At 45.0% G+C, this 25,992-nt stretch overlaps 1 protein-coding gene across 1 annotated transcript; it reads right to left on the reverse strand.

The window, feature by feature from the left end:
* Positions 1 to 29: 29 nt before the first annotated feature.
* Positions 30 to 25,634, reverse strand: DHRS12 (dehydrogenase/reductase 12). Its single transcript, XM_035542815.1, has 10 exons — positions 25,281 to 25,634; positions 24,635 to 24,768; positions 20,723 to 20,805; positions 16,222 to 16,314; positions 15,762 to 15,843; positions 5,902 to 5,963; positions 5,085 to 5,189; positions 4,434 to 4,524; positions 2,988 to 3,125; positions 30 to 429 (listed from the first exon to the last, which is right to left on the reverse strand). The coding sequence occupies exons 1-10, from the start codon at positions 25,334 to 25,336 to the stop codon at positions 302 to 304; spliced, it is 972 nt and encodes a 323-aa protein (XP_035398708.1). The 5' UTR covers positions 25,337 to 25,634; the 3' UTR covers positions 30 to 301.
* Positions 25,635 to 25,992: the final 358 nt, after the last annotated feature.

The raw sequence follows: 25,992 nt of genomic DNA on the forward strand, positions 1-25,992 counted from the left end.
TTTAAAGATTTTGGATAACTCCACAAAGCTTAAGAGTTAGCACTTGGGTTTTATTTTGATGCCTCCACATTTTCCTTCCAATTCAAAGACCACAACCTTACTGAGTCTTGAGACAGCAGCTGCACATTGACAATGGTCGATTCTCTCAGAAAGAAAACAGATTTGCAGGCACCACTACTCCCCACGATAAGCACACCTGAATACAATTTACTTTAACAGGCCTACAGCATCCTACTTCTCCTCTACAGCACTGTTACTCTGTAATTAGAAGCTTTGTGGTTATGTTGTGTCACCGATGCTGCTAAGTTCCTGAAGAAGGGGATTTAAACTTCTGGGAGAATTCTTCCAGCAGCTCCATTAGCTTCTCCTCGTCTCCTGGTGGACTGTGGGTGCTTGCTAACGGTAAGTGTGTAGGGACTGGTTGCCTGTCTGGAAGACAGAAAAAACAAAATCCTTATGAATCTATTTAACTACCTCTTCTAGCATCACACAGGAGATTTTTCTGCTAGACTTTATATTTTCCAAACATACTTTATGGCCTTGAAGCCAGAAAATTTACCTTCTAGGTTTCTGTAAACAATGTTAGTTATGTATACCTTCCAAACCAGAAATTGAACTACTTTCTTTTGTATTAGGGAACTAGAATTACTGTCCTTTTGCACAATATGGCCCAAGAGTGGGAAGTGAGATCTCTTTTGCAGCTGGGACAAGATAAAGGAATGTCTTGTGGGGTTTACACCTGCTCTCTGTCACTAGTTGAACTCCTGTAAGACCAGTAACTTGAGATTACTGTTGCAGGAAGAGGTTGCTTTTTCAACATCAGACAAGAATTTTCCTAGTCTCCTGCATAGAGCTTCTAGTGCTACACAAATTCCCCAGCTGGGACGTTGTAGCTTAGATTATTTTCAGTCTTAAAATGCTTATTTTCATCCTTAATAATAAATGCTTAAATTCTAAATGCTAAAGAACCGCTAATTACTCAACTGCCAGAAGTAACATATATCCAACATAAAGGTGCGTGACTAAACTCAGGCTGTTACTTCGATTGGTCTTCCAAATCTTGTTCTTCTCATTCACTCGGTGTAAATATATCACTGCCCACAGGAAGGGATTTTTCTCTCCAAAAGCACAGTATCTAGAGCCTAGGAGCCTAGTGGCAATGCTCTTAGATGTCTATGAAGCAACTGTCAGGGCACTGGTGCAGGACTGTTACTCTGTTTAACAAGTCCAAGGTCTGCAGTAGCCAGCTGAGACTAGAAGAAGAAGCTGTTCCAGCACTGGGCAGCAGATTTCTCTGAAAACCTATCGGGCTTCCCAGGGGAGCAGAGACGTTTGCTCTCTTAAGAGCAAATGTTATAACTGGCTGCACACACCACACAGCCTCTGCTCGTGGAAACCTGAGGAGAGAGAAACATGCAGGGGAACGTCCCCTTTTCCACCACCAAATATGAATTGCTTCCTACCTGAGTGGAGTGTTTCAAATATCTGGTGCTAAACTTTGGGAACTGTGTGTGAAACCCAAACTCAGCATCACGGGAAGGATGCTTCCGGGCTTTGGAAAGCAGGGCTCCATCAAACATTTTTTTATTTATTTTGGCAGATGCAGAGAATTCTGCTTGTACAACCAGTGCTTCTCACTTCCCATACTGATTCGTCAGGAAAAAAAAAATGCTGGTTTGCACTCAAAGGGAACAGAATAAAAGGGAACAGAGGAAACGGAGAAAAGGTGTTACTGATTCAGGAAACAGCCGTCTAGGACCAGAAAAGCAGGGTCTGTGCTCAAGTGCTCCAGCATGCAAAGCCCTTTACTGAAGGGGCCCAGAGATCCTGCACTCTGAGCTGGGGCTTCCATAGGGCAGCTGGAGACAGAAGAAAAAGTCTGACTTCACCCCTATTCAGTAAGCACGTAACAAGAAACTTCTCTTCCAACCTTAAAAGCCGTCACGCAAGGACTGAAGCTCTCAAAATCACTACGTACAGCTGAAGAGCCAAGGTGTGCTCCCTGTTAACTAAAGCTGGAGCTAAACAAAGGCCGAAGACAGGAGCCCAGTGGGATTCCAGAGCGGGATGAGCTGAGCAGAAGCGTTAGGTCCAGAAGGAGGCAACAGGAGTAGAAAAAAGGCAACACCTGGTTCTACAAAGCAGAATGACCAGCTAGGAGGTGCGGTTTCTGCACGCACTACAGGATGACATGAAAAAGGTCTGGTTAAGCATGCTGGGAAGGAGACAGAAAGGATGAGGTCAACCCAACTCAGAAAACCCAGACCTCCTGCATGCTCTGACCAGAAATCCCAGTGAATCAGGATTTCACATCCAACAGCAGTACTGGGCTCCTGTGAGCAATTACCCCGAGCTCTGCCTTTCTCCCACTGGACTGACCTGCAGCACCATCGAGACAGCTCTGCTTCCAGCAAGATGCCTGCAATCTGCCTGGGAGAAAAGGGGCTCTGGCCTATTTTTTTCCATTTATGCCCCATATTCTAGCAATGCCAAAAAAGCCACTGTGTTCAAGCCTCTGCCCAGCTTCGGGGAAAGGGAGCTGGCAGTTTCACACCAGCGTGGAGAGGCAGGCAGAAGAGCCTGTTAAAACAAAAGCAACCCTCCGTGCTCTGTGAGAAGGCTGCTAGTTTCCCAGCATCGTGACAGATGCTGTTTGACTGCTGTGATTTACCTTCCCTTGGCACAGTCCTGCATGCAGCCATCTTCATTTAAAAAAAAACCCAACTCCCTAAAGAAATGCTCTGAAGCCTGTATCAGATGATTTAGAGGACAAAAGCAGGAACATAACAGTTTAATACAGTCTTTCTCTGGTTGCACAGCGCTCACTTAAACCTTTAGTCTTGGAACGACTTTCAGAAACACTTTATCCTTTGACAAACTGTTACCAGGCCAAGCCTTCATCCCCTTCCAGGCCAGATGGGGATCCTACAGTTCCAGGCAGCTTAGCTGTCTCCACTGATACGCAAAGGAAGACACTGCTGCCTCACCTTGGAAGAACAAGCCGCTCGGTAGCTTTGTTGCCTCAGATGATACTGCCAGCCACACAACGGTGTCAGCTCCCTGGGCCTCTGTGCGCAAGCTGTTCTTCATCTTCTGATAGAAATCTGGCATCGAGGTCCTCACAGCTAGAAAGAAGAACAATGGGATGGTGGTCTGCCATGCAAGGCTTTTATGATTTAAAAGAAAATGCTAAAAAGTGCCATTGTGAGTTTACAATGAAGAGAAGGCATCTCGAAGCTTATGAAAAAGTATTTCCACATAGCTAGGGGTATAACGGTGGTGGTGTAACAGTGCTACGCTGCCAGGTGATCAAACAGTTGTTTGTTTGGGTCAAGTGGCAGGGAGAAAGCTACAAGGAGGTGAGAACAGGATCGGCCAGAGGTTTCTGATCCCCTTCCATTCTAAATCCCAAAGAAGTTAAACACGGGGGAAACAGAAATACCACAACACAGGTATTCTGACAGGATTTTTAGCTCTTATTTTCACACCAGTTTTAGGAAACCAATTGCAGCATAGTATTTCAAAATCTTATGCTGAGCGGTACCAACTACATTATCCATGTTTAAGCACTGGCTTCTTTTTATTTTGTCCAACAGGTGATGATTGAGGGCCTATCCCCTGCAGCTGTTTATTTTGGGGGGCTGGAGCGGCCTTGAACTTTAAGGTGGCGTAACTTTAAAGCTCATTAGGTTTGGAAATACATGAACGATGTGCAAGAATAAAGAGATTTTAAAGAAAAGGCAACGCTAAGGTATTTATTTTGAAAGCATAGCTTTCAAGCCTGAGTAGAGGGGTTTAAATGCTTCTATTATCAGAAACAACTCTGGCAAACTGTGTCTCCAAAAAAGACCTAGATATTGGTCCACATCCCAAGCTTGGGTGTTAGGGGCTGGGAACACGTTGTGGTACACAACATGCATACCAGATAACTCACGCTGGCCCTCCTGCTGAGACACAGTCAGCAAAGAACAGCTGCAGCTCAGACAAAGGGCTGTCCAGCCAAACGCACCGCTTCGCGAGGGCCATAAATGTTTAGAGGAAGAGCAGGGGAACAAGGCATGCACATCTCCTTTTGCACTGCCCTTCCAAATTCCCAACATATGCCTGTTGGTACTCACAGAGGCAGAATCTGTGTATCCCACTGCAGAACTTAAAAGTTAGCTTAAAGCACTCTGGCTTTGCTGTGCGTTTGCGTGGGGCTGCCATCGTTCACAGCCCTTTATTATTCTCCAGCTATACACAGAGGGCAGATGCTGTGCCCTCTGAGAGGGAACAGGGTTACCAAGTGGTACCAAACTACTGTAAGCACCAGTTTAGAGCCAAGAAATCGCTGCACCTGCTAGAGAAATTTACCAGAAAGTCTCATTTCTCTTTGCTTTTAGATTGATCTGGAAAGAAAAAAAAAAAACAACAGAGTGTCACGCAGATGATACCTGGAGTGTCTGCCCAGCCGGGGTGCATAACAGAGAAATGGACGTTTCTGTGAGTTTTTGCCCATTGTTCTGTCAGGACAACTTGCTGTCTCTAGGATAGAGCAAGAACAGCCAGACTAGCATCAAGTTCAGTAGCCCGTCCCCGAGTTTGTTCCCAGGGAAATAAACTACATCAAATGTGCTGTGAACATCAGAGCATTTACGTATAGCAGAGGTATACCCTCACTCACCCTGACTGGGATTAGTGGGTGATTCTGTCAGAGACCATCACGATCATTGCAACCCATATCCTAGCTGCAAGCTTATTTTTAAAGCGGTTTCACTGCTTTTGCTCACCAAGTCCACTTGCTGCAGACTGCAGGGAAGAGCTGAGCAAGCAGAAAGGGCTTTTCAGCAAAAGACAGTTCTCTCCTTTGAGACTTAAATCAAATGAAAGCCACGCTCCCCAGGCAAGATGATATGTGCTCATAGTAAGCGCATGACATCCACTGAAGATTATTGCCCGTGCATCTCTGTACAGGTTGGATGCAGTGGAAAAGCCACAATGATTTCTTTTTTTATTATTTTTGCAAAGCTTTATGCAAAGCAGACGGTATACAAGCCACCTAGCAAACAGGTTGCGGGCTTTGTTTCCAAAACCATGGACTGTACCTTGTTCTGGGCGTACACCATCGTCCCATCAAACGTCCCACTTCCTGACTGCAAATCAGATACGTCCAGTTTTTGAACTAGCATGCCCCCAGAAGAGACAGTTATCTGTAATCAAATGAATGGTAAACGAATGAACGAAAACCCCAAATCAACAACTCCCCAGCATGATTACTCATGCATGCAATGTGATCTTCAGGACATATTTTTAAGTTCCTCGGGGCAGGAACCCTCTGCATACTCTTTGCACTGTGCTTGTACTCATACAGGGAGCTTACCTGCAGATGAGGTGGAAGAAATATTTTTTTTAAAAAAAAAACAACATTGGTTTTCATTCAAAATGGTGTCAACCCTGTCAGGGATCAATTTGTCCTTTTCCTTTTTGAAAAGCAACGGGGAGAAAGAAAATAGCAGAATATATAAGCTAATTAGAAAACAGGAGATACTATATAAAACTTGGGAAATTTCATTTTAACAATGTACTTGCTGGCCTGTTTTACACCAAGCCTTACGAAATTCTCTTAAGCCTATACTCCTGCTATAAGTGCTTTGCACTACTGCAGGAGACAACTTGCCCCAGGGAAAGGAAAAGTTTCCAGAAGAAGTGTTTTACTCTGCTTTCTAATGAAGAGCTCAGGGCGGCAGGCAGGACCTTTGCCTGGGAGAAGGAGCTTGTTGTTGGCAAAATCCAAGAGGATTCTAGAGATGCTTATAGCATTATAAATAATCCTGCATTGCTAACATAGTCAAAGGGATGCTGTCACAAACCACAAGGAAAGAACCGTAAAATAATCGCTTTTCAACAGCACCACAAACTCACCACTCTGGCGTCAGCTTCTTTTTCCAGGAGGGGCAGCAGGGCCGTTGTCAGAACGTACGTACCTACAAGACAGACAGACATGAACATGAATTTATCTTTTTAAAAAAGCTTTCTTTTCTCCCTGCCCCCTACAACAAAAATACAAAGTCTATTTCTGAAACTTCAGTGGGGTTTAACGATTTTGGTGCTGCTTTACTTGCAACGTGCCTATTCAACTCGTAGCTGTCCGTGTTGCTTCATACTTCTCCAAAGGCACATCTGTTACTTTACAGACTTTTGTGCGTCTCGTACCTACAGAACAAACTGCTGGGTACATTCCAGCCCGGCCTTCGAAGGCAAATATGGATTTCCTTGGGGAGGGGAGGCGACACCAGGGAAGAAACAGGGAAGGTATTTCCCCTCTGTGCATGCCACATACACAGGTCTACGCTGCACAGCGAACAAGAGAAGCAAACCACGCTTCTCGTATGCACTGGAGACTCATCCATCACACCAAGCCTCTTCACGGTGAGAAGGCAAAAACATCACAGAGAACCCCAACACTTCAGGATCCTGCTGCACATAAAAACCGCCTCGTAAATCCCCAGCATGACAGAAGATCAGGAGCCCTTGGGGGGAAAAAATATTCATATTGTCTGTCCGAGGCTGAGCTAGGTTTACTTGGGGAAACTTAACTGTATCCTTCCCCACATGTCCATGTAGCACAAGTTGTACGCACAGCACAGATATATTCCATCACAGCTGTTACCATGACCAGCAGTTTGTTATTCACAACACTGTTCATCTGCTCATGTGTTTGGTTCAGACACACCTAGTGCTGTTTCACCCACTCAGTTGCAATACAGGGATTTTTGCTCGTTTTTATCTCTTACGAGCGATTCTTTCTTTTTTTTTCCCCACTTAAAACTGTACTTAAAAAGTTCTGTTTAATTGAAAATGAACCCAGCCTCACTTAGTCTAGCATTTCTGTGTCGAGTACAACACTTCTCCCCTGTCTCTCCAGAAATGGCCCGAGTTCAACAACTCTCTGTCAGCGACAAACGTATTTTTTTCCATGAGCCACCGAGGCCGTGTTTTTCACTAGACATGAAGACTTCAGCATGTGTCTTTATAACCTCTCTTCCACAGAGGCAATGAGATCACCCAGTTGAAATACAGCATGTTTATAAATATGCTAGTGAAGTTAAATGCTTGGTGAACAAACTCCTTGGTTCCCCTGTCAGTCACAACAGTCCTCATTTTCTCTGTATCATCAGCAGGACATCCATATTCACACGATATATTTAAAAAGCAAGCAAATGAAGCAAAATGAAGGCACAGCAGATGAGTAAAGGCAGCTTGTCTTCAGCAGAAGATGCAAGCAAAGGCATTTATTTGCCAGTGAACAGAGAGCGCCCACGTGCATCCCCTGGGAGCGGCGGGGAGACCGTGCCCGACACTACCACGAGGACGAGGACTACCGCCGATTGCCATGGGGACTGCCGCGGTGTAAAAAAAATAAAACGGCAGCACTCCAGCACAAGCCAAGAGCCCGGATTAAATTTTGATTCGCCGTGGCTTCTTCAAATGCAAAGCGCCATCACGTCCTGCTTAAACCCGCTGCCTTTCCCGAAGGCTGAGCTGCAATGCAGCAGCCACGCCGATGCTCGGTTTTACAGTCCCACGGATTAATTTACACTTCCGAGGGACTTCAGTTTTGTTTGGTAATCCTAAAGGGATGCAAAGACAGACGCATTAACACTGCCTCATTAATGGTCGGGCTTCGTTTTGTTTTCCAGATGGATGGGAGAAACGCTCAATGCCAAAAAATCCTGCTTATAGCATCCACAGCTTGTCAAAAGTTTGTGTGTTTATTTAAAACCACAAACGAACTGCAAAGCCGTCCTCTCTCCCTCAAAATTATTAGGAATTCAGTAAATCCCACGTAGCCAAAATATTCGGACTTTGCCCTGCAAAACCAGTCACTCATCTGCTTTGAGACAGCGTGAAAAGACTGGTTTTGATCCCAGCCTCCTATGGCAGGCATTAGGGTTTCAAAGTACTCACAGATGTGAAGCATCAGGCACTACGACTGAAGTGTTTCATTCCTCCTCCTCCTGCCCCAGTCTTAGGCGTCCAGACACAAATTCCTTAGTATTTTAAGAAAATACTTTCAGATGTTATATATTCATATTCGCATGGGCTGGCCTGTCAGGCAAAACAGCCTGGACAAGAAACTTAGTGGCATGAGATTAATAAAGCATATTAGTGGTCGGAATACATCATTCTCAGTTTAAACCTCTGCATTTTTACCCACGTAAAAGCTGGCGTGTAGCTTGACTGTCGTGTTCAAGTCGGTAAGAGCAATGCTAAATCCAGCCGGCCCTGTACCTCGCGGCACACATTTTGCCAAGCACGGCTGTATTGCGGCATGCAGCAATACAGGAATGAATTTCTGAGTAAAAGGGCACGCCGAAAATGAATGATTCGCCTGCCACAGTCCTTATAAAAATATGAATTGCACTGACAGTATAGAAATTAAAAAGGAAAATGTTATTTTTAGTTGTTCGTTTTTTTTTTTTTTGTCAGGAAAACCAAGGTACTGATTTGGTAGAAGAGATGACAGTTCCCCTCCTCCAACCCCTCTTCAGGAAATCAAGGCAAGATCCAAATTATTTATATTTTTGCTAACAACTGATTATTAATATCAATGTACTGGACATCTGCCTTCACACCTGCCTTCACATCTGCCTGCATTCTAGGATGTGTCCTCGACACAAAAATTTTTGTCTGTTAAACCTCCTCCCCCAGAGATTAGTTAAAATAACTGTTTCAAATATGATTAATCCTTAATTATCACTGTGTCCAAACTGTACAGATTTTTTTAGGTTTCTTTTTCTTTGTTGTTTAAAAAGACCAAGAGAGAACACAGAGGGGTATGGAGGGAAAGCTGATGACCACCACTAGAAAAGCAACGAGCATTGGGCAGCCTGGCAATCCTGCCCCTCCACTGACGACCTGGGTGATTCTGCCAGAAACAAAGGAAGACTTTCTTTTTTTGGAAAGACAAAAAGTTTCAATAATATTGGGGCTATTCTGGTGAAAACATGCCCTTGTCTCAAGCAGATACACAATAAATGGAGCTGCCTGCCTAGGACACAGAGCAACCAGGAGCAGGACGTTTATGCCTGAACAGCTCACCTGGACCATGACCCGTTTCTTGCACTGGTCTGAGGAGTGCCCGTGGAGAAGAATTACTTTGAATTACTCAAGCAGGAGCCTGTCTCCGTCACACAGCTCAGACCCGGCAGGCAGGGAGCTATGAGTACACCCACTACACGGTGCTGGACACCCGTCTGCGCTGCCTGCATCGATGCACGTGTGACAGAGGCCAGACTTTTCCCACCTTTTGAAGGTATATTGCCTGCGTTGGTCTGAAAGCTTGGCTCCCACTGGTGTAAAGGTAAAAAAAAAAAAAAAGCACATTTTTGCAGTAAAACGGTACATAACACTTCCCTTTGAAAACGAGCATTTGCTGTGCCACAAAGGAGCTCAGCAAGACGAATGGAGGAGCAGCAGGAATGCGGAAGCGGGTAAGTAAGCGTCCGGTCTGTCACCCACATGTCCAGGATTTCTTCTTCTTGCCCTCGCTGAACTCTGCTGAGGTGAAGAAGCTAGAGAAGCCTACTGGACAAGCGACAGCCCTGTTCCCTGTAATGAGGCTTGACACAGTCCTCGCTGGCCACGTTTTCTCGAGTTAAAGAGGCTCCTGGGATCGTTGCACAATTCCTTGTAAAGATAAACATCCTCTCCGCATTTGCTTTTCTTTGTAAAAATTCCTGTAAGTTTTATGTCTCGAAGCTGAGCTCACATCATAGGAAATCATGTACAAACCAGTGTAATTCAAGTCTTTCCTGTAAGGATACGGTTACTCCACTATTACAAGCCATTCAACCAACTCTATCACACGATAGATTAGACAGAGTGGGTTGTCAGCCTGTGCATTACACGTGGCGATTCCAGTAAAAATGTTGTGTGGCACTTCATCAGAACACACTTTGTTCACACACACTCCCTCCCAAGTGCTGATCACGGTAATGTTTATTTAGGTTTCATATTTAGTTGGACCAAAAAAAAAAAACCCACAAAAAAAACAAATTGAATCACTGTGCATTCCCTTGTGTCTTGTGTAAATGTTCCATTTGCTTTGACATCTTCTCAATTTAGTTGAGCAATCAGATACCGTGCTCTAATTAGCAAGACCCATTTTTAACTCCATACAGTGAACCCCTCTGTCTACGTGTATGAGCAGCAATTTTGCGTTTCACAATCACAAGGAGAAACCTCAATGGTGGAAGTGTAGAAAATGAGGAGCTGTTATGGAAATAAACATCCAACTCATATACAAGTTGTTTAAAAAATATATTCTAAAATCAGCTGGGCTGCTTCATAAAGCCCTCAGTAAAATTAGGCTGCCTTTCACAAGACCTGGAATAGAAGTTGAGGAACTGTGGAAAACTCAGGTCTTGCTGGAAGGTAGCTCTGCTTGTTCTTGTAACAGATAACTCGCCACGGACCTCGTCCTCTCCACAACAGCATAACCAAAGCGAAATCCATCCCCCTGCAATGGACAGAAGCCTACAGTGTATCAGACACGGGTCTTTCCATGCAAGGCTACACGTCTGTCTGTATTAGAATACGAAACTAAGCACAACACAGAATAGCAAATATAAACTAAGACCGTGAAGGCAGACTTCCAAAATGCTGGTGTTGTAACTCATCTGTAGCCTGCTAAAATCTGGAAGAGTCCTTACGATTCATATGCTGACATGCTTTACATGCTACATATGCTTTAAAGATTTAAAGTGACCCCCAAACCTGTACTTTAAATTGATTTATAGTGAAAAATATTGTTTCAGCAGAACTAATACTGTAAAGCCCTTACCTGTTTATAGCATCAAATTAATTGATGATGCAAATTACTGCAGACCCAAGTGTCTTGGTGGAGTCTAGAATAGTATTTGCTTCATGTTCTATCTGGCAATTAGTGGCAAATTGGTGGTGAGGTTTTTAATCTGCTAACATTCAGATAAGGGCAGGCAGCCAGCACCACACTCAGTGGAGTTTTCCATCTGCCTGAGCTTTGCATTATTATTAGGAACAGAGCTATTTCAACTGTGAAAAAAGGGGGAACAGAAAAAAGTTGTATTGTGCATATTTTAATGGCTCATTCATCTGGTAAAAATCAGTCAAATAAATTGGCTTGCTTTTCTTATGTCCGAGTCTTAAAAAAAAAAAAAAAAGAACAATCTGACATTTTCCCTTGACCTGGTTATCTTTTCAAGCCTTCAATTTATGCAGTTTCAAGTAAGAGACATCCCTGAGCCTGTTTCCTGAGTACGAGATCAGGAATGAAGATTTTAGTGTGCTGTCTCTGAGGGCCAATTCCACCACACTACCAACGACTGAGAGAGGATGGGAAGAGCTAATGAACATGAAAGACAAAACTAAGGCCTACATTTCCCCTGAATTACAAAGCTCAGCTCAGTAAGGGCTCCCCTGTGTCCCGGGAATCTAGAATTCAGTACTGTTACTAGTTTTACAACTATATTCAACTTCATTCCTCTGTGTAGCACCTCTCATCAATAAGTTTCAAAGCTCTTCAAAAAGAAAACTGGTATCACAGTCTCCTTTTCACAGGTAAGGCTGTCTGCAGAGATCAAGCACGGACCCTATGGCAGATCCAAGCTGCCTGACTCCAAGTAGCTCGGATCACAATCTGCTAGGCAGCACTGGCTTGGGTGAGACACCAGTTAGTTATGGTTTATGTGGAGGGAAGAGACTGAAAGATACCCATACAGGTTAGGCAATTTGCCATCGATGAGCTGTACAGCTATTATGGGAGAGAAGCATTTATTTCCTCCGTCCCTACCCCTCCTTGCGCACAGAGCAAACACATGCAGCTATATCATTAAAACAAGGGAGCAGAGGAGGTTTCATTAGACTGAGAAAAAGGTGCATACTGGGAGCATCATTTATTTATCTCTGAGCGTGTTTTAGCATCCCTTTTGCTGGAAAGTAGCAATAAAATGTAACATATATGCCACTTCTCCACGTCAAGCAAGAAGATGAGCTGAGTAAAAGTAATGCGAGGCAGGCCCCAAAATAGAGAAACAAGGATCGTTTCAGCTAAATTTCCAGTGTTTCAACAGGAACGCACTTCTGTTGCAACCAACGCTGATGGTTTTTTCTAAGATGACCCAATACTGTTGGTTCGAATAGTCTTTGTTTGGGTTTTACTAAAACAAAATAAAATACGGCAAGTCTCAACAGAAGAAATGATTGCTTGCCGTTGCCCTGCTCCTGGATGCTGCCCTGAGTACAAGGCCAACCCACGGGAGGAGACGCAAGGGTAACAACACACAGAACAGAAGGACAAAGCACAAATACAACCTGCCCATCAGCAGCTGCAGCTCCCCAAGAAATCAGCCTGCGTTACCCCAAGGCGCTCACTCAATTTCATGCTGAAGGTGTGATTCAGTCCACAATGTGCTGTTACAGACTTGTGCCTGGCCAGCACTCCCACATTACAGCCCGAGTGCTCCACAGCTTATTCTGCTCGCTACACCTTCATCGAGCTCTGGTAATGACAGCAACAATCCCTGTGGATCTAGCAGGGAAAAAAGGCAAGGTATTTTGACAGCATCAACAGAAGCACAACGAGCCACGCAGAGTTTGTGCCTGAGCCCCATTTTAAGGATGCCAGGCATCAGCACAGACCTGTGGTGGGTCAGCACAGACACCGTTGGCTCAAAGCAGTTTACGATTTGGACTCGGATACTAAACAAACCCTACAAAGGCTGGGCCGTCGACCCATATTTCACGTTTTTGTGACCTTCACCCACCTGCATATTCCACCAGAGAGGACTCTGCACCTCTCAGTTCAGCAAGCTGTCCTCAATTAGCCAGTGGCGTTTCGCGTTGATGGGGGTTTACTTTCTATTTTAACCAGCACTATTTTTGTGCATAATTCATCTTAGCTATCAGAGGACTTTTACATTCATTTTTGCCCACTACGTCCAACAAAAGGTCAGGCTATAAGGTATGTTTCACGAGTCAGGTGATCAATTAGGACTGAACCCTACCACCCATTTTGCAAAATATCTGAAAGCAGACTAACAAGGCAGTCAGGAGGAAAATACCCCTAGCCTGGATTTAAAAGTTTCAGAGCATTTTAGACCCCCAAATGAGCAATTCTACAGCTTATGTAAACGTTAATCAGGTATCAGCTGCAGAATTCACAGACTGTGCTCTGTAATTAAAGCATTTTATACTTCAGAGTCTTGCACTCTTAGATAGTTACAACCTACACACTCCTTTATTAGGCCAGAGCTAAGAGTCAGGGTAAAAACAAATGGTCAAAGAAAGATGAAAAGAATGCCTGCATGTGAAAACCCGAAAAAAAGCTTAATAACATTTCATCTTATTTTTGGAGAAATCAGGCAATCACAAGTTATTGTTTCTATGCTGCTGACAAGAGGGGGAAAGCTGCAGATTTTCAAAACATGGGCCAGACTTTAGCTTTTCTGGGGAGAAAGGCAGGGAGAGGAATTCAGTTTGTTCTCTCAGACCACATCCTGGTTTGCAGCCAACCTATATACCAGGCATGCCTAATTTAGCCGAGGTTTTCTCTAGGAACCTATAACCACAGCTAGTTACTGATCCAGAAGTAACTTCTCCAAAGTAAAGCATGCCCAAACGGTACACGGTGCTTAGGGAAATGACTTGACACAGCATCTACTCTGACACGCATTTTTCCATAAAACTTTCTCCTACCGTGACTCCGACAGGCATGATTTATTACCCCACCTCTGGCTTTGAAGGAAAAAACCTGTGCTGTTTATAGAACTGGTCCTCCAACGTGTTTGACTTACAGGCACAGAAGTTTAGCACAGAAGCCTTCCCTTGCACAATCTCTTCCAGCTCAACGAAGTCTCACTCTATTCTTTAGCTTCGAAAGTTACTTCTTCTTGTTGACAAGAGAGAACCAGCCCAAGCAAACAACTCACTCCTTGTTCAAGCTCTGCAGAAGGTGGACAAGAGGGTGACTTACCTGATTTACCTCATCTGCTCAAATGTGCAGTCACCTCCTTGACCTTCTTATACACTCAGGCATTAAGTGGTACACCAACGAATAAAGATCTGTACATAACCTACCCAGGAGACAGTACAAGCACTTTCCTAATTCACAACAATCATAATTCAGCTTCCTCTACCACGTTCCTGCAGCTTGATTCTGCTGTATACTCCTAGTGAGGCTGATTTACAGCCAGGAAAGCAGAACTTGCTGCTTCTACTTGTGTGATAAAATCTGATTCAAGTGATGCACCAGCACAGTACCTCAGCAATCAATTTCCTCAGTGTTTAAAACGACACGAAACCGTGCTTTCATGTTCAAACTGTGGCACTTGTTCCACTCTGCTTCTCTCTGCGAGAACTACAGCTTTGCACGCTGCTGAATTTTTGTCTGACAGACCACCGGGGGGTTAAACTAATTTAAGGGGAATACATTTTCGCGAGGTAGAAGTTGCGGTATTTCTATAGCCAGGGGAAAATCAATGGCAAAATAAAACTCATTTTGAATTCTGACCACAAGAAACAGCAGAATGTTAGTGAAAGATTAATTTGAAGAAAATGAAAACTGTGCTTTTACGCTTGAATTTTTAATTGCCAGCTTAATGTACTCGGACTTGCAGAAAAACAAGCTGCGTGTGCCGTATCAGCTAAGCACAAGATATTTATACCCAAAATGTTGGTTTTCAGAAGTAAATAGGAGTTAAGAAAGCTACGCAGGAACAAAGCTACGAATAAATGAAACCCAACAAGGGTTTCCAGCCGCTGAATGCTTAGCTCTGTAAATGTCCAATCTCTACAGCCCAAGCTTCTCCCCTTCCTCATCGCAGATACTGATGAACAGGAGGAAAACACAGAAACACAGCACAGCTCCTCCTTCACGTGTCACTTCTTTATATACTAAAGCCAGTCTCTTGGGAAAACCACATACCTGCGTGGAAGCAAAGGGAAACGAGAGTGACAGGACTGCTGTTCGATGCACACACCGCACCTCTCTTTGCAAAAAGGGCAGCTTTCAACCTTCCAGATATCAATGGCAGCAGGCAGCTTTTCTCCCTGCTGGCTGCCTGGCTGCTTGCGTCTTGCCATGTTTTTAGGGGGGAACTCGCCACTTTGCTCGGCATTCCCTGCTCAGCCACACCTCCCTCTACTTGTTCTCCTTAATTTGTCCCTCTTACACCTCCACCACACAGCCCATGGGATACACCCCTTATATACGGAGTGCTTAAAACTTACCCAGTACTGCTCAGTCAGTTGGCTGGGTGTTGTGTCTGTCTGAGGGTGCCCAGGACACTACAGAAGGCAGAGCCTTCCTACACAGTGCCTCCATCATATGAATGGGGCTGTTCAGGACTACCAAAACATACGAGTGTCTCTTTAAGGATCTGAATGTGCTCTGAGCTCTCTCCAAGCCACAGGAGCACTCTGGATTACATAGACTGCCTTTACCAGCACTGCTTGGAACAGTTTTCTATCAAATTTCAGAATCAATTGAATTAAATCTTATCTGTATTTGTCCACTGCTGCTATGATAAAGGCATTGATACGAGAAAAACTGAAAAATGGAGAAATTCAACAGTGACACTCCACACAAGCTGAAATACTTCTTTTCTTTCTCCTTCCCTGACAGAGCAACAATATGAACCCTCGTTGAGCAGGAATACACACCTCATGAACCCAGCTGTAAACACACGCTTTTGTGACCAAAAATAAGTACCATTTTTCAGAACTAAGCCTCCAACACTCACCCAAGGTGTTTGTTGCAAAGTTTTTCTCAAGTCCATCTTCAGTTAATTCTCTGTTGTTCACCATACATCCTGCATTGTTGATCTGGAAGACAACTCCTGTAAACAAAAGCAATCTACACAAGCAATACTAAACATACAAGCAGCCCATGCTAGTTAGCTGGGTTTTGACACTACGACACAAAGCTACAGATTGTTTCTATAAACCACGAAACAGAAAACATGTGAGAAACTCAAAAGATGCAGCTGAAAAATTACTGCTTTTATCACTCTCTCTTTTATAGTTAGATCTGTGCATGTGAACTGAGAATGGACAAGAGCAAACAGACCGTGGAGACTTCTGCAGCAGCATTTAGGGCAGAGAATTGCAGTACTGATTGTGAAATCTGGACAGTACTTGCTGGATAAGTTCAGAGGACAGGCACTCCAAAAACAGACACACGACTTAAGTATGCAAACTCACCAACACGTTTAATTTATGTTCATTTTTGAATTGTTCAGCAAACTTCCAGATTTCCTTGGGATTAGATATATCCACAATATGCAGGAAGACATTCTAAATGGAAAAAAAAAAAAAAGTAAGTTACAGTCAGCGTCAGCAGTGAATAGGCCCTGTTCACCATTAAGGCCCGTCAAGGTGAAAAGCATTTTAAGTCATACGCAAAAATATATATAGTCTCTCCAGAACAGATCTAAAACACTTCTGGTTAACGTGCAAAACTGGGAAATCTAATTCTTGTCCATAAAACACGTTTAACGACTTCCATTCAGTTGCTGCTAAGCCATGGCTTTTTAATGTTGAATGCCTGGCTGAAGAAACCCCAGCTTTTATTTCTGCCTGGCAATCCTGCACGGGTACCCCACCCGACCCACGTGCTGCACGGCACAGCACAGATTCACCCTAAGGTAAAGCCCAGGAAACAGTGAAGCTCACAAGCCACGTGCAAATAGCATACTCAGACAGCCCTGCTTAGTTAAATGTATGTGATGGACAGCCAAGCAGAGCAGAGAACTAGAGAAGTGTTGCACAGCTTGCAAAACCTGCGTTTAAGGGATTCATATAGCAACTTCTTTAGCTGAAAGCAACCTTCCGAAGCAATGCTCGAGGTCACAGCATTTGAAAAAAAATAGGTTGGAAGGGACCTCTGGAGGCCCCCTGGTCCCACCCCTGTTTCAAGGCAGGTCACTGGGATCAGGTTGTCCAGGGACATTCTCTTTATCTCCTAAGAAGGAGATTTGCCAGCCTCTCTAGGCAACCTGCTCCAGTGTTTGACCACCCCCAGGGCGAGAAAACAAAAATCCCTGCTATCTAATCAGAACTTTTCCCTGTGTTGCAATCTACATCTGCTGCCTCTTGTCCTTTCCCTGCACACCTGCCAGGAGAGCACGGCACTGCCTCTCTGCACCCTCCCATCGCGTGGCAGCAGACCACAGTAAGACCCATCTCAGCCTTCTCTTCTTAATACTGAACAAAACCAACCCTCTCAGCCTCTCACGCGCCACATGTCCCATCTCCCTTGTCACTTTGGCAGCCCTCCACTGGCCCTGCTCCAGCACATCAATGACTCCCTTGTCCTGGGGAGCCCCACACTGGACACAGGACTCTTGCTGTGGTCTCACAAAGGCTCAGTAGAGCAGGGGATGTACTTCCCTCAACCTGCTGGCTATAGCCTGGCTCATACAGCCCAGGGTGTCCTTGGCCTTCCTTCCCCTGGGCACACTGCTCCCTCAGGGTCATCTTGTCACCCCCAGGGCCAGAGATCACATTGTTTGTTTCTCAGAGTCAGAGAGATCATAAAGGCCAAAGACAAAGCGGCACCAGCTGCGTGTCCAGGTGCTGACCTGCAGGGTGTGTATGCTCCTACCCATGTCCTTGCCTTTCACTGGAAGGATTTAGGAGTACTGCTTGGGTCCCTACATCCCTCACCCTCTGTAACTGCTCTCCATTCAGCTTGAGAGGATGTCACTCCTTTACAACGTCACCGTGCAACAAGAGGCGTTAGTCTGAGGGCCACACAAACCTCAGCAGCCTCCCCACAACACCCTAGATTTGAGTCCCCAGCAAGTGACAAACCTCTCAGGACATCAAGCTGAGATGGCAGACCGGTGTCTCCATCCCCCGCAGGAGGGAGCCTCCAGCCATTATCACCACCTCCTCCTGGTGCGGACAAGGGTTGAGGCTCTGCCAGCTCCAGTGCCCCCCCGACAGAGCTGCTTCCTCCCCCGTTACCATGGCACTGCCCCTATCCTGCAAATGCACATCTGCAGGCTGACAACAAGCCTGCCTTCTCTTGCCAGCAGCCACAAACCTCCAGTCTTCCCCACCTCAGGAGTCTCCAACCATTGCTTCGTTGAGCACAGCCCCAGCTGTCCCTCTTCCACGCAACGTGGGGTTTGTGCCCTCCTTCGACTCGCTGCCAAGACCCCGTCCATCTCTCCCTGCAGTCCAACATCTGCCACATCCTCCCTCTGGAGCGGCGAATCACTGTGCCCGCTCCGTCAGCCTCGAGCAGCGTCGGGTGCCTTCTGCAGCACCTTTCCACCCTAAGTGGATCGCTAAGTCCCCGTTTAGCCACCCTACATTTTGAAATACTGTGGGCAGGGATGTGGATGCAATAAAAAAAAAAAAAAAAAAAGGAAGTTTGACATGAGAGCAAAGTTATAATTTTCCAACCCACTAAAGCCAGAAGTATTTTCTCTCTCCAAAACATCTAACAGCTTTTACTTCTTGTTAAAGGCAATTCTTTTGTTTTCTGTAAATTTCTGTCACCTAATAGAAGCACAGTAACATTTATCAGCATGCAAAAGGGATGTCAAATCCTACCCCTCTCCTGCATAGCACTTAATCTCAAAGACATACCACAGATAGTCTTATGGCGTGTCCCTGGAAAAGGCAGCTCGAAGATAATTATGCAGAGAATACGTTCTCACTGAAAACAACAAATAATCATTAAAGGACCTCCTCTTTTCCCAAACTGTTTCTTTAAATACTCATTATACAAGCAGAAGAGATAAGTAAAGAAGCTGGGAAAATTATAAGGCATCGCTCCCAGCCTGTAACTCTGCTTCCCTGAAGATAAAAACACTCGGCTTTTTCTCTTCAGCCATTGTATTTTAGCTCCTTATTTGAATTAGCTCAGAGTTTTCTCATTGTAATGCTCATTTTTGACCAAAAACTTGACTCTGTTCTCCACACCCGATACCTCTCTAAAAGCTTTCTACTTTTAGAGCTACTACAACTAACTGCTGGAACAGAGGAGTAGGAGATTTGGGGGCAGATGTTCAATACTACAAGTGATTTCAGAGACTGAAAAAGATCTAAAACAACACTTATCTGCTGAAGCCTGTCGTGTTGACTCAGAAAAAGGACCCACAGATCCGTTCCCTATAAAAGTCCTTGATGGCAGCAAAGTCATTCTCAAGGTGAAACCTAATCTCCATGAGTTGATCGAAATTAATAGATCAGGAGACCTTCCTAGTTCCCAGGTCAAGGTGCAGGTGCCTGCCAAATAGTAACTCCTTCCCAGCACTGAACTTTGGCATGTGTTGCTGTGGAAGCTGAAAAAAAATTCTGGTGTACATTACAACAGGATCTCTGTCCGGGTGACCAGGAAGAGTAAATTAGGTCTGGATGTGGCTTGTCAAGTTGCAGACAAGGCATTTTCTTAACTCCCTGGACTATTTCTGAATGGGTACTTGTAAAGAAGGATGTTCTTGTGAACAAATTATTAAACTGACTCTTCCCAGTGCAGTCCCATGCCCTACAGGTTCCTCTTGTACAGCTCATCTAACGCTTCACTGAATGCTCCTTTCCACACAAGTGCCCAGTCCCCAGGGTCACACACGAGTTCTGCAGTGTCCTCATACTCTTCCCCCACTAGAGAAACTACAGGCTTGCATCCTGCCAAAGCTGGGTGTGCAGTAGATGTGCTGCTTTCAGAGGAAGAACCCTTTTTGTCTCGAGTTGTGTTTCACCAAACGGTAGAGCACAGCATGTGAAGGAACCTTCAGAGGTCATCGAACTCACCCCTCTTCCCAGGCTGTCTGACTGCAGTTAGAAAAGGAAGTAACACGGATAAGCACCAGTGCTTCCACAACTACAGCCAAGGGATTATGCTTTCATAGACAGCCGGAGAGTACGTATTTCTACAGAAGGACTGATCTAATTCACCTCCATTAAAGAACTGAAGTGTAATGCTGGTTGTGTCACGCTAGGGAGCTGAAACCAAAGAGCAGAAATTTAGTCAATATGTTATCCCTAACCATAAAAAGTCTTCACGATTTTTGATCCATATTAAAAACTATTACTGGAATCAAAATGCTGTGTTCGAGAGCCAAAGCACCACTTAAAATGAAAACAGCTCTCCACCCAAGGTAGAAAGTCACTGACTGCTCTTCTCCACAAGCACACCCTCCTGAATAATTAGCAAAGCAACACTGACAGCTACAGGGGGCTACTGCAGAGTGATATATGCAGAGGCAAAAAGAATCTCTAACAGACGGCAGGAGACAAGGAAGAGATCCTACAAAGAGCATGGGGCTAGGACCACATACAGGAGTTCATAAAACAGGAAAGCCAGCCTTAGCAAATCAAGAACATGTTACTCATACACAGAAAACCTCCAACTCTGCAAACTCATAAATGTTGTTGCAAGAGTATTGCAATGAATTAACTTTCAAAAGCCTCGGCCACATAGCCAGGAATAGTAAGTAGGGCATGACCAAGCATAATGACAAAAAACATTAAGTAACACATGCTGCTGCTGCTGTCATTAACCACAGAAAACTGAAAACATCGCCCAGTGAAATTAAATTACTTCAGACCATGTCAGTGATAAGCTACCGTACGTTTCCATGTCTGTAGGAAAATACTATTAAAAGCACAGCAGCAAAACAGTGAAACAGAGTATCTCAAGACCCCCGTGGTAGTAAAAAAGTAAACTAAAGACTGAGTAGCAACTCACCTGATTGCCCGTTTCCGTCACTATTTCTCCTTTGGCATCCTCAGCTCGTCCCTTATTCCGGCAAACCAGGTGAACCGTGCCACCTGGTGGATTTCAACGAGAAACACATTTGACAATTAATTACTAAATACGTCATCAGCGAAAAAGAAAGGGCCAGAAAGCGATTTCCAGTTTGGAGTTCTTGATTAGGCTTAGCTTTTGGTACAAGTAAGAAAAAATGAGAAACCTTTTGTGGCTGCTTCCAGTCTGTGGGAAGCCTGTAGCTTTCCAGTAGCAGCGGCATTCCTGGCAAGGACCACGGGCTGTTAAGGGTGTTTCAACAAAACATTCAGGACACAATGAGTGGATGTACAAAGAAATGTAACAGGGTCCCAAAGTAAGGCTGTACATACAGAGAAGGCCACTGCAGCCTAGGCACTATCAGCTCAAACTATTTTCTGTTACGTTTGCACAGCATTTTTAGCGTTGATGAAATACCAGGGCTGCACTGGAAATTAAAGCTAAGACATCTGTATCATAAATGCTTGCTTTCGCACATGTCTTAGGAGGTTTAATAAAGGGCTTGAAGAGCACAAGTGACTGGAATTGTTCTGTGAAAAGGGAACACAAAACACCAGGTATCAAAATTCTACTCAGCAGTGGAAGATGAAATGACAAGGACCACGGACACAAATTGCAGCTTGGAAGGCTCAGCGCAGGCATTAAGAAAAAAGTTTTCACAAGGAGACAGATAATGCGGTCCTGAAAGGTGGTGGAATTTCCTTCCTTGTTATGTTTCAAGCTCCAGCTAGACAAAGCAATGGCCAATTTGATCTAGCGGCTCAAATGGGATGCTGGATAAGATGACCTCTAGTAGTCCCTCTTCCGAATAATTTTTCCATGAAAAGAATACAAAAGACAAGGGTGTTCTCAAGGGCCTGGATACGTATCATGCCCTGATAGCTGAGCCAGATTAAAGAGAGCCTACAAAATCAGTACAGGTAGGCATCACTCTTTTTAATCTTTATGCTTTGATTCCCTGATCATTACAGGAAATTTCTCAATCTCAGTCACAAGGACACACGAACTCTTTACTTTTATCTGTTGTTGAAGGTGTTTTAAGGTTTGCTAGCAGCCCACTGCTAAAAGGCTTAAGCAATGCAATCCCAAAGGAGTGATGACTAAAACAACCAGAACTCAAACGCAAGACACCAAGCCTATCCTAGGCATAGAGCAGCCATGTAGTGCACACCCATGTAGTGCACGGCCCAGTGTGGGCTCTGAAAGTGCAATTGTCAGCCTGTGAGAGATGTTTTTCCATGGACCACGATTACAGCAAGCATACTTGGCACACAGCTGATGCTTTGAGGCTCTTGTGAAAATTTCTAACAGGGTGCAATTCCTCTACCACCCTGCCAGAGTTGGTCGCACTGCTTTTTCTGAGTGCACAACTGCAGGCAGCAGTAGGAAACTCCTGAATCCAGGATAATGTTACGAACGATACTAACCAATGTTTAAGACACTTTTCATCTTCACCCTGCTTGTGCTACACAGACGCTGTGCCTGGAGAGTACCCTTCACAGCGAAGGGCTGAATACAGGCAGATCAGAACGAAAGACAGACTGTGCCCCAGTGAGATTAGATTTCACCAGTGAGAGGAAAGACAAACGTCAGAAGAGGCAGTGTACAACGCTCATCTGTTTGGCCACTCAGCCACTGTAGGCTTCACTGCAAAGGAGGGCTTTAGTGAGAGATCTCGAGGCAGTTAAGGATGTGCATTTGCAAGTGTTTAAAGAGCTCTTCCTGAAGCACAAAGGAGAGGACAAGTAATGTGCACTTGTATAAATTAAACACAAGGAAGAGATGGCTGCCCTTCCAGCTGATCATGAACATTCTTACAGCCCATGGTACAGTCCCAGTGGTGGGTTTGCAGGGCTCTGGATATGGACATTTTCTTGCTGCCAAGGAGAGGGAGTTGTTTCGGTATGATTCATGGACTACAAAAAGCATTTAAATGTATTTTCCATGGTAAAGGTCTAAAATTATCCAAATTTAAACAACAGTGGGAACTGTCAACATGGCTGGGACAAGACCACATCAAACCAGAAGTGTTCATAAGTCACACAGGAAAGCCCAACTCCGCAACACCCATATGTACTGGGTCTGGCTGGGATGGAGTTAATCTTCTTCATAGTGGCTCATACAATGCCGTGTTTTAGATTTGTGACTAAAACACTGCTGGTAACACACTAATGCTTTATCTGGTGCTGAACAATGCACAGTGCCAACGCTTTCCATTTCTCACTTTGCCCCTCCAGTGAATAGACTGGAGGGTGCAGATGAGGTTGGGTGGGGACATGGTCAGGCAGCTGATCCCAGCTAAACAGAGAGAGTCTGTGCTGTATATCATCATGCTCAACGGTAGAGGGAATACAGGGGGTTCAGGGGTTGCCATCTTTTGCTTGGGAACTGTCTGCGCATTGGTCTACCCATGGGAGGTGGAAAATGATTGCTTTTGCATCACTTGTTTTATTTTCTTTATCTCTTCTTTCACTTTTTCACTTAATAAACTCTTTTTTTTTTCCCTCTTCTTTTAAAACTGGTCTCACAAGTTCTCACTTCTGTTCTTCCTTTCCTCTTCCTCCATCCTACCAGGGGTGGAGGGGGAAGTGAGCAAGCAGATGTGTGGTACTTCGCTGCCTACTGGGGTTAACTCACTATGCCATATGACACAGATTCAGAGAAGAAATGAAATCAGGCTAGAGAAGGTGTCATCTCAAGACTGCCATTATTTACAAAGGTATGATGTGCATGAACATAAAGCCAATATAGCTTGTTTTTTCTTCTGCTAAGTCTGAACTCCCTAATTTCTTGTCTTGGTGCACTTGAAGAGATTCAACTAGAAGCCAGAGTCCCAACAGCTGACATGGAGTTTCAGAGCAACACATGCAAGGATGGCATCAGGAAGACACTGATAAAAACATTTCAACTTCACATTCACAGCCGTAGCCTAGAAGGGTATCAGACCAGAAGTCTGAGTCCAACGTTATTATCTGGGTTCCAAATTCAAGACATGACCAAATCCTATGAGTATCAGGTCAGCCTGACAGCATGCAACACCTGGCAGGCAGCTCCATTTGTGAGCAGAACAGTCACCAGGCAAAGCAATAAGGCTATTATGCATAATGGCAGTAGTGGGAACCTGAGATCAATCATATATTGGCACTGATGGGGATCTTTAACCCAAAGGCTCTTTGATGCCAATAATTTTGAGTTAGTTTAATTTAACTAAGTCCCCGCTCTCCTTTATATGACAGCTGCTAGAGCCTAAGCAGGCAAAGAAAGCAATGAGCTCTTCCATTTTATTATATATGCCCAAACTCCTGTCACTCTTGCACAAGGAGAACTATTTTATCAACTCCAAAAGGGATTCGTTTTTTCCTTAAACAGTAGCTAGCTTCAGTTCATATCATCTCCTTGCTTACAGATAGCAACAGAAAAAAATAAATAAAAGGTCTGTATGTAATCAGTTATGGGGCACAAACCCCAGGTTATTATCGTCAAGATCAAGTACAATACTTTACTCTCCCATCTCCAGCTTGGCAAAGTCAATTTGCTTTCTTTCATCATATGACACATTTGTAAGTTGTTCAAATAGTTCAAATTCTGCCAGGCTGCTACTTGTACTTAAAAAGACCTTGGTAAGTCACTGACATATTCAGATGACATTATAACATAGGCAATATTGGTAAAGATGCACTTGAGAAACTTTGTAGGTTTTCTCCACTTATTTTTTTGTTCCACTATTTCAGTTTTCTCACACTCAGTCCTTTAACCCATACTAATAGCACTGTAAAATAAACTGCCTGGCCTTTTTAAAAATGCTTTTTCTGTAAGGATCTCCTGGGGTTCCTCATTTCTGCCTTGGCTCACCTCTCTTTGCTATCTCTTTGGCCGTGGCCTTGCCGATGCCACTGTTTGATCCGGTGATCAGAAAGGATTTTCCAGCCACATTCACCTCGAGATCTGCTGGGTTGAAATGCTTGGAAGCAGATTCATAGCCACTCCTAGACAGACCAGAGACCACTGTGAGGAACTGGAAAAGAGCACAGCCAGCTAACCGCAGGGAAGGTTGAGGAGCGCGTTCCCTGCACAGCTCAGATACTTTTTTCCCCAGCAGATGCAATGCAGGCTTAACTTCCCCCTCTCCCCATTGCTCCCTGTGCTCTTTGGACAAGAAACACACAGTGCCAGGGACTGTTCCAGTTATGTGGCAAAAACTGGAAGCGTTTTGCACGGCACAAACCGCACTAGGGACCTGGGGCGGCTCCGAATGGGCTCAGGCGTGCTCCCCCCCATCCTCAGGCAGCTCCCAGAGATAAGGGATCGAAATTCGCCTGCCCTGCTGGAGAAGTTTCGGTTTCAAAGTGAAAATAAACGCGGAAAGCCTTCAAATAGTTAACATCTTCCCCCACCAACACCGCCCCGAGAAACGCCACAGCGCGGGGCCCGCCCCGGGCAGAGCGCCGCCGCCGCCGCCGTCCCCCGGCCCCGCTGAAGGGTCTGCGGCCGTCGGTACCTCGTGTACTCCCGCAGCCCCTTCACGAACCACACGGTGTTGCGGTACCAGGACATAGTGGCAGTGCTGCTGCCGCCGCCACCACGGTGCCGGCCCCGCCTCTGCCCTTACATAAGGGCGTCCAGTGCAGCCCTGCCCGCCCGCCGTTAGGTGACGGCCCGCCCGGCCCGGCCCCGCCGCGCCGCCATTACGGGGAGAGGGGTGCGAGGGAAGGGGGAGCCACCTCGGCGGTCTGGGGCTTCTTCTTCCTTATGCTTTCATATTTTCTGTCCCTTCTTAATCAGTCAACAAGCAAAGGGATCTGCTGTGAGCCTCTGGCATGTTGTGCTGGAGGCTGCTACAGAGATGAGGCTACGTCTGTCAGTGGCTGCGTTGGCTGGCAGGGGTGGTAGCAGTGAGAGGAGGGAAGGAAGGAAGGAAAGATGGAAAGAAAGAAAAAGAAAGAAAAAAAAAAGGTTTGCTGAGGCATCTGCTCGGGACAAGTGCTGCTGTCAACATTGCTGGGGTTGGATATGTCAGGTTTTACTAATAGAGGCTGGGACCTGCATCCTGTGAACCCATTGCTCTGCGAAAAATGTTAAAAGGAAGCTCTTGCAAAACCATAAACAACCATATTGCACCACAACAAAGAGTATTTTAGGTGACAGATAAGCCCATGAAGCTCCCTGCCTCTACTAATGGGGTAAAGCATGGCTGTAGGAAAGGGTATGAA

The sequence above is a fragment of the Cygnus atratus genome, chromosome 1 (genome assembly GCF_013377495.2).
Source record: "Cygnus atratus isolate AKBS03 ecotype Queensland, Australia chromosome 1, CAtr_DNAZoo_HiC_assembly, whole genome shotgun sequence".
In the NCBI taxonomy this organism is placed as follows: domain Eukaryota; kingdom Metazoa; phylum Chordata; class Aves; order Anseriformes; family Anatidae; genus Cygnus; species Cygnus atratus.

Coding starts and splice junctions, on each gene's coding strand:
- DHRS12 (XM_035542815.1), bottom strand. CDS start 25,336: ATGTCCTGGTACCGCAACACCGTGTGGTTCGTGAAGGGGCTGCGGGAG. Junction 5,964..15,761: donor CTTTGCAACAAACACCTTGG/GTGAGTGTTGGA, acceptor TCTGTCTTGTAG/GTACGTACGTTCTGACAACG. Junction 3,126..4,433: donor CGGCTGGGCAGACACTCCAG/GTATCATCTGCG, acceptor TCTTCTTTCTAG/CTGTGAGGACCTCGATGCCA.